We start from the raw sequence: 9033 nt of genomic DNA on the forward strand, positions 1-9033 counted from the left end.
TCAGATCGCCCGGCCAATCATATCCGTTCTTGTTCAGCGTTTCTCCAATAGGGAGGGGTCTTTTTAGTCTGCGCCAGAGAGAAACAAGAAGTTTCCAAAATGGTGCTCGAAAGTACCATGGTTTGGTAAGAACTCTACAAACGATTTTAAAGTTGTTTCTAAACGTTTCCTTGTTCGAAATTAAAGATGGCAGGCGAGAACTCGAGAGTTGAGACAGTTTAGCTGGACAGAGGACAAATGTCGCGGCTTTCTGAGCTGATAAATAACGGTTAACAGTTAGCCGGCTAAAGCGGCGCCGAGTGGCTGAGTCATTGTCGCCAAAGTTAGCTTACATCCCCTGTCCTAGAAAAGGATTAGTTTTGGTGAAATGTGCCAAACTTTATTTTAACACTTAGGAGGGAAAGTTTTTGTTCTATTGTGATAAAAACCGAAGTTATATCATTGTTTAGACCAGACGCAACATGGGTGTTATCTGTTGCTAATCGTACACTTTGTTGTTGTTTTTTTACGAGTAACGTTACACTTTACAATGTTGTTATTACATTATAAAGCTGGTTTCCGGGTCATCGAAGCAGGGAGCTGAGTGAGAACAGGATGTCTTCACTAAAGCAATCCGTTTGTTAGGCCTGACATCTACATCTTGGTTAAAGTTATCAACTAGTTGTGTGACGTGACAGATCAGCCTCTTAGTAACGTCATAATAATCTGCAGCGTGGACAACAGCGAGTACATGAGGAATGGAGACTTCCTGCCCACCAGACTGCAGGCCCAGCAGGATGCTGTCAACATCGTTTGCCACTCCAAAACACGGACCAACCCGGAGAACAACGTTGGGCTCATCACCATGGCAAAGTAGGCACACACACACACACACACACAAAACAACAACAACAACAACAGTACACAAATTCTTAATATATCAAGAGAAAGTAAACCAGTAAAGCTGAACGACCCTACATCTGAATTTCAAGAAAACATGCAGCCTTGCACTGTTTGGCCTCTTCAGAGCAGGTTTTCTGATACCCAGGACATGTTATTAAGTCATATAATCAAAGACTGGAAAAATAAAAAGTTAATCTTCTCTATCAGTAACCTGTTCAAAAAGCCTTTGTAATTATTCCATTTAATTTTTTTTCTGACTCTCAGTAATGTTTATTGTCTTGCTAAAAGGAAATTGCATCCCTGTTAAAGTCTAGATTTTGGCCTGTTTTGTGTCTATCCAGGATTTTGGGAACATAACTATTTTTTTCCCCCTCACAAACCTTTGGCTTCATCTTTAATAGGTTAAACCTGTGATGGGTGTTTTTGCATACTTGAGGTTAGATTGAAGTAATTTTTTAGAACCTGGTAAAGATCATATAATTTTAATGTTAGAGTCTTAGAAGTAATACCTCTAATTTATTGATATTGTATTTACCAGAACTATAAAAATCAGTGAAAATTACCACCTAAATTTCACAAAAACAATTAATGAGAAATTAATTTACTTCAGTACATCACATTTCAAAGAGGGATATAATTTCCCATCAGAACAACACAAAGGCACTAGTTTAGAAAACCTTTCAAAACCTCACGCTACGAATTACTTCTCTGTTCTCCGGTAAAATAATAAAGCTACTTTGTCTCTAACCATTTTAAAAAGGAAGCTGTTTTCAACAAGCTTGTTCGTGGATTTGTGATTCATTATATTGATTAAAACTGTACTGTCTTGCGACCTTTCCAAAGACCTCTTATCCATAAGGTCGATTACTGATTCAGACAAAGAGATCTTGACTATTCATTTTATTTATTATTAGATTAACTCTTGTTTCTCTTGACGCCCTCACTTGACATAAATGATAGTTTAAGCTTTTTTTCAGGTCTGGATAATTATAATACATTTTTTAAAAATGTGTATGGATAAGAAATTGAGACTTTACTCCCTATCTCTGTCTAAGTTTTTATCAATTAACCCTGTAAATATATTTGTCAGATATGCCCTTTAGAAGTCTATGTATAAAATAATCTGCATAATTATGCAGATTATTTTTTCCACTATTGATTTGCTTTTCAGGGCAACCAATCACCAATCTAATACGAAAATGTTTTACTTATTTATTTTAGCAAAAGCAGTTCTCTTTCATTTCGCCTTGGTGTGTGTACAAGGATGATTTTTAAATAAAATTGTGTTGGGTTGCGTCTTCCTGGCTACCAAGGATGGCTAATAGTGGGTGTTTGTGCTTCTTCTGTTTTGTAGTAACTGTGAGGTCCTTACCACGCTGACACCAGACACGGGCCGCATCCTGTCCAAATTACACGCTGTCCAACCCAAAGGAAAAATCTCGTTCTGCACAGGCATCAGAGTGGCTCATGTAAGCAGTTCACTGATTCACACTGTAACTGATTTAACTAATTAGTAATTACATTTAAAAAAATTCTTGAAATATGAAGCAACATTTTGTCCTGTTTTTCTTTTGTTTTTACCAAATCTTGTAAATGTTACATATAAAACACACCAAGTAAAAGAAATGTGCACACCTTGATTACAGGACACTATCTTTACATTCTGCTAGACACAGTAATCTTACAGAATATCTAATAAAAAACTTTTTTAATAAATGGTCAAAAATGTGTTTATAATGCACTAGAAATGACTCTAGAAATTAGTAAATTAAAAAAATGTGACTGACTTTTTCATCCAGTAAACCTTTGATCACAACAGGAACGGTTACAGTAGCTGACACAGAACTCCTTTATACATTTTGCAGGTTTTTACCATTCGAATTTTGAAAACTGTAAAAAGAAACGTATACATTTAACAGACTCCGCCTCTAATCTTCTGCAACTTGGTATCCTTTTGTCAGTGACGTCTTCATCGCTCATGCTACATGGATGCTAGACTTATTACCTACTCATATTCATTTATTCAGGGCTGGTTTTATTTATTTATTGTCATTTTGCATCCAAACTGGCTGTAGTGCATTGGAAAATATAACCAAAATAACAAAATGGGGGGCCAACAAGTGGAAATATTTTATCTAGTTATAAAAGAAATTACAAATTGCAACTTCTAAAATCCCATAAATATACCAAATATCAATTACAAACTAATAAGTCATTCATATCATGTTTATTGGAGAACTATGCAAGTATAATTCAATGGCTTTTTAAATTTTTATTTGCATCTCATCTGAAAAATACTCCATATGTCTAACTACAGTCATTACTCGTTCCACACATTTTCAACATTTTTAGGCGTGTGTTTTTAAAAAGCACAGCGGCACTTTTTGAGCAGCCATGTTTTTGTCTGTCTTTTCTAGCTGGCTCTAAAACACAGACAAGGCAAAAACCACAAAATGAGGATCATTGCCTTTGTTGGGAGTCCTGTGGAGGACAATGAAAAAGATGTGAGTTTACAGTGTTTCATGACATTTCAGCCCAAACCTTTTCTGACGAATACGTATCAGAACTGCTGTTTCCACTGAATGCACTTTATCTTGTGTTTCTCTCCCTCCTTATCTCTGTTCGCGTCTCTCCCACCATGCTGGTCCTACAGCTTGTTAAAATGGCAAAGCGCTTGAAAAAGGAGAAGGTGAACGTGGATATCATCAATTTTGGAGAGGAGGTGATGAGTTTATTTTTCATGATCGCTTCTGCAATCTGTGACCTTTTAAGTGTAGGTGTTTTAGTTTCTGGGTTCCTACAGAGTCTTGAAAATTATACTTTCTTGGTTGACATGTTTTCCATTTCCTTTTTCTGGATATGTATGGAAAGATGTTTAGTATTCCAGACTTTTTCTCTTTTATAAATCTAAAAATTTTGAACAAGGCTCAATAAAATCTGTGGATTTTAGATTGATTTGTTTGAAGCCCCTTTTTGTAAGATTTACAATTCTTACACATTGTAATGAATTACAAACAACTTTGCTGTAATAGCTACTTTGGAAGTCTCTGAGTAAAATACGTGTGAAAATGTAAACATTTCCTCCATGTATTAGCTACTGCTAATTGCTAATAGCTACTACTAATGGCTACGCTCATCATGTGAAATGTTTTTTTTGCACCGTTGTCAAGTTCGCTTCTTTTTTTCTAAAGTCGCTTATTAATTCTGTGAGTCTCAGTTTTTTTGGGCTCGTTTCTGAATAACTATAAAGACGAGTAAAGAGCACACGCTGCTGTGCCATGGATACTGTGAACCGGGCGGCTGAAATATCCCTCCGTATCCAAGATGTTACAACAATATCAGAATAATTTGTTGTTTCCTTTTTCTGATAATCTTCTGTGCCTGTCCTCTTACTCAGGGGATGAACACAGAGAAGCTGACTGCATTTATTAACACTCTAAATGGAAAGGAGGGAACAGGCTCCCACTTGGTCACAGTCCCTCCTGGACCCAGCCTGGCCGACGCACTGCTCTCCTCTCCCATCCTGGCCGGTGAGGGAGGCTCCATGATGGGGCTGGGCGCCAGCGACTTTGAATTCGGCGTTGACCCCAGTGCTGATCCTGAGCTGGCCTTGGTAAGCAGCAAGAACATGTCTCCCCCCCCCCCCCCCCCCCCCCCCCCCCTGAATGCTGGTTAACGAAGCATGTATGCATTTAATGACAACTTTGAAAATTACCAGGAAGGAACACAGAATGTGAGCTTCATAGCAAAGCCCTAATATCTGTAACATCTGCTACTTGAAAGGGGCCAAAAATTCAAACTTCTCTTCCCACAGCCCATTTTATTAATCTGAAGATTTATACTGATGCAAAAAGCTCTTTAATGTGTGTTTTTTTTTTTTAAAACGGTTGGGAAAATGTTGATCTTAAAATAACATCTAGAGACAACTAGAGATAGAGCTGGACAATATAGGACAAAAAGCAAATCACATCGATGGATATCGATAATTATCAACAAATTCAAAACATATTTTAAGTGCACCTCTTATCATTTTATGCTGTTGCTTAGCAACCACTTTTAGATACAGACACACAAACTCTGTAATTAAAACTCAACCTTTTATTCAACCAACTTTTTACCAAAACTGGAAGTTTTTTAAAAAGAAAAAAAAAAATAGCGCTTTGAAGGGGGCGGAGCTTTGTTACGGCGTGTTCCTGGGTCTGCGTTTGTGATTGGTTGGGAGGATGTAATGTTTGTAATATTAACCTGCATGACAAGAGTGCAAAAGGAAGAAAATCTGTTATTCTATTGAACTTTTTTTTATTGACCCTTTTTTTTTCTATCATCAATATACGTCTATTGATCGATATATTATTATTGAGTTATCATCCAGCCCTAACTAGAGAATTACAGTGTTGACCACATTTATTAGCATTCATGGTAAAGTTACCCGAAAGCTTTAAAGTAAATTAAACTATTATTGCAGTTGGAACATTGAAAATGAAAAATATCCAACATTTTAGTGGGGGTAAAAAAATCCCACGTTAAATTTTCAACAAAATCAGTCATGTAATAATTTTTGGCACCCTTGCTATTAAAGGAGCTATAATTAACCTAAATTATTCTCATTTGTCACCTGGGATGGAAGTAACATTCCTTATAAACAATCGGTCCTCTCCATCAATAATGTCTTAGTCACCCTGAAGCCAGTAAAAGAATCAGACCAGAAATAGAACAGAATACAACATCATAGACTTGTCCTGTGTTAATAAAAATTCACAACAGTAACACACTGTTTAAAAAGGCATATTAGATTGTTGTGATTGGCAAGCTGTTGTACTAATTTCAGCCACAAGGTGTCAGTATTACTTATAGCTCCTTTAAGGACATTGTACGACAGAAGAACATGTAATCTTCACCTATAACGTTTTCCTGGGTTAAAGGGAGATGGATTTTTGACCATTCAGTCTCCCTTGATTGATTTGATCCCCTTCAGCTCACCCCACAGCTTTTATTTGGAAGATAAATCACGGCATCACAGATCTATTTTCAAAGCTATAAGTGGATAAGAGCAAATCTTTCCCACATTGTTCATCCTTTGACACCAAACCCACCACAACTGTTTGTTGCCAGAAAACTCAGCTTCAGTCTGATCCTTAGAGACACGCAGGTCCAGGTAAAGTCTACATGTTTACCTTTGTGACGGTAGGACAGGGATGCAATATTTCCTCTAACAATGAACTTGGGATTTTTTTTTTTTTTTTTTACCTTTTTTGTGGTAGCAAGATAAATAGGTCTGGGGCAGACATTATTAAATTTTATTTCTTTTTTTTTTTTTTAAATGTCTAAGACAACGATAAATTCCTATTAATGATGTATGAAAACCACAAAAAAACGCCAGTATTATTTTTTTTTTCTTTTTTATCCACAGTTGGTTCCTTACAGGCGTCAAATTTTGTTTTAATATGTTAAATTATTACATATATATATATTTTAAAGACAATATTTGTGTTTTTGGGGCTATAATTGCTGTGACATGCAGCCACAGAGTTACCTAAAAGGACTGCAAGAAGCTGTTAATAGTCTTTTATCATCACGTTTTATTGTTATTATATTAGTACCGTCCATTTTTCCTGCACTAGATAAACATACTTAGATTTTTAGTGTGAGAAATGCTACTGCAAGAAAGGAAGAACTTATTTTTGGGCTTTTTACACATTTTTTTCACTTCTGTGGTCTATTTTCTCTATTTGCATGTTTTCTACCTTGATGGGACTTTTTTAAAGTTCACACCTCAGTTATTCTACCAGTATTTCCTGTTTTTTTTCTACACTTGAAGGTATTTTTGTAACTATTCCTCATTGTGCCGTTTCCGTGCTTGGCTTTAGGCCCTGCGTGTTTCAATGGAGGAGCAACGACAGAGGCAGGAGGAGGAGGCACGCAGAGCTGCTGCTGCCTCCGCTGCCGAGGCAGGCGTGCCCACACCCAGCGCAGACGGTAGCTTCAGGATTTCTCCAATATTCGCTGTAATTCACACCAGACTTGATTGTTAGAAAACAGCAACACAGAAATAAAATGATTGATGTATTTGACAGAGTCAGAGGAGGCCTTGATGAAGATGTCGGTTTCTCAGCCTGAGAGCGCTCCCGCAGTGCTTCCTGATTTCAGCAGCATGACAGAAGAAGAACAGATAGCTTATGCCATGCAGATGTCTTTAGCTGGAGGAGGTGGGTCTCATTCCTTACGCTAATTCATCCTTCGTTCTCTTCTCGGCATGTTGGATAATTGTTTTCCTGTGAACAGAGTACGGTGAAATGGACGCGGGAGCCGCAATGGACACTGCAGAATCAGCCAAGGTCAGTTTTTGTCAGCATCTGATTTAGGGATAAAAGTATCAAGTTTGGTGGAGTACTTTCCAGGTTCAGATTATTATGGGGAAAATAGGCTATGAAAACATATGTTTCCAGAGTTTATCTAAATTATTATCTAGCCATCCATCCACACACCAGTTTACCTGTCCATCCATCAGTTTCTCAGTCCATCTGTTCAGTCGTAAAATTATCCAAGTTTCTGATTGTCCACCCTGCTGTACATCCATCCACCCGTTTGTCGACCCATGCATCCGTTTCTTGCTCCATCCATCCATGCATGCCACATTTAAAACCTGACAGCTCTAACAATACCTGCTATAATTTTTTAAAGTGAACTATAACTGTGTTTTGAAAATTTGAATCTGGAAAAGTATGTTGCTATGAAATAAAAATGCAAACGAACCCTAAACAGAATTCTACATTTATTCAGCTGTCACAGTCCGATTTATAGGATAAAATAAGTTAAGAAAGACCATTAACCCAGATATAAGATAAAATATAAAAAGTGGATTTAAAATATCAGCTCCAGATATTAGAATATCTGGAGCTGATATTTTAAGTCCAGCCAAAACAATAAACACCTAAGCTTTCTAAATGAATGTATTTTATTTATTTTTAATAAAAAGGAGGAAGATGACTATGATGTAATGCAAGACCCAGAGTTCCTTCAGAGCGTCTTGGAGAACCTGCCAGGAGTCGATCCTAACAACGAGGCCATCCGCAACGCAATGGGCTCCCTGGCGTCGCAGACAGGAAACAAGCAAGACGGCAAAAAAGACGAAGAGAAGAAGAAATGAGACATCAAAGCAAAAGAGAAATGAACAATTGCAGGATTTCTTTACAGACATGATTGCTGATGCACCGCTCTGCATGACGGCGCTCTCACAGCCTTCTATAAAACGTCAAATAATAACAAAAAACAGTATTAAATCACAGCCTAGTTTCTTATTCGACAACATAAGTTCTCGTGAAGCACAAATTGGTGAATTTATAAACTATTAGGGTAATTTACTGGACTCCGGTTAACACTCTCCAGCTGGCATTTTATCTACAGGGTATGATTAATAATTGATTCATTAGAAAAATAAATGATCTGACTGTAGACTAAACAATTATTCTCTCCTCTTTTGGTGTGCCGTTTTTATTTTGCAATAAAAGCCAATTGTAAATGTCTAAGTCATTTCTATTCACGCTTTAAAGGACTCGTTGCTGATATCAGTGAGAGAAGACTGGAAAGACGAAAAAGATTAAATCAGCAACAAATCAGTGTAGTTAAAGCCTGCTGCCTCGTATTTCAACAGTTTGTAAGTGTAAAATCAACACTGACGATTTAAAGTGAAAATATATATATATTTACGTGTCGTTTGCAGCATCCTTACATTTTTCCCAGCTCTATCGCAGCTTGATGGGATGCGCGTGGTCACGTGATGGGAAGCCAGTAGTGGTGAAAATTGCGGCGCTGTTCCGCGATTCAACACTTTTGGCTCCGCTTTGAACGATAGTCATCCTGTTTGGCTCTTGAACGCCCCCCCCCCCCCACCCAGCCCTTTCATTATGTAGGGATAAATTGTCGTGTATATTTTTAATTTAGATGTACTTCATGTTTTATTTTACAGAAAATAATTGTGACTACTCTGGAGTAAAGACAAATTGGGACATCCTTTAACCGTTCAGTTTGTAACAAATATTCACATATTGACCTATAATCTGTTTATATCTACGTGGAAAACGTTAAGTTTTTAGTTACAGGTAAATGCTAAAAATTGGCCTTGTTTTACTTGTTAATAAGACTTGACAGACA

General features: G+C 37.2%; 1 protein-coding gene across 2 annotated transcripts; it reads left to right on the forward strand.

Moving 5' to 3' along the window:
* On the forward strand, positions 1-8408 carry LOC105935101 (26S proteasome non-ATPase regulatory subunit 4). Of its 2 annotated transcripts, none has more exons than XM_012875343.3 (10): positions 1-125; positions 712-852; positions 2237-2351; positions 3300-3386; positions 3527-3604; positions 4280-4495; positions 6750-6858; positions 6957-7088; positions 7165-7217; positions 7859-8408. In XM_012875343.3, the coding sequence occupies exons 1-10, from the start codon at positions 100-102 to the stop codon at positions 8027-8029; spliced, it is 1128 nt and encodes a 375-aa protein (XP_012730797.2). In that variant the 5' UTR covers positions 1-99; the 3' UTR covers positions 8030-8408. The 2 variants fall into 2 exon arrangements, with proteins under 2 accessions (XP_012730797.2, XP_012730798.2); XM_012875344.3 differs by having other exon boundaries at positions 3536-3604; positions 7859-8029.
* The last annotated feature ends 625 nt before the right edge of the window (positions 8409-9033 follow it).

This window comes from Fundulus heteroclitus, chromosome 13 (assembly GCF_011125445.2).
Source record: "Fundulus heteroclitus isolate FHET01 chromosome 13, MU-UCD_Fhet_4.1, whole genome shotgun sequence".
In the NCBI taxonomy this organism is placed as follows: domain Eukaryota; kingdom Metazoa; phylum Chordata; class Actinopteri; order Cyprinodontiformes; family Fundulidae; genus Fundulus; species Fundulus heteroclitus.

Coding starts and splice junctions, on each gene's coding strand:
- LOC105935101 (XM_012875343.3), top strand. CDS start 100: ATGGTGCTCGAAAGTACCATGGTTTG. Junction 3,387..3,526: donor TGGAGGACAATGAAAAAGAT/GTGAGTTTACAG, acceptor CCCACCATGCTG/GTCCTACAGCTTGTTAAAAT. Junction 3,605..4,279: donor TCATCAATTTTGGAGAGGAG/GTGATGAGTTTA, acceptor CCTCTTACTCAG/GGGATGAACACAGAGAAGCT.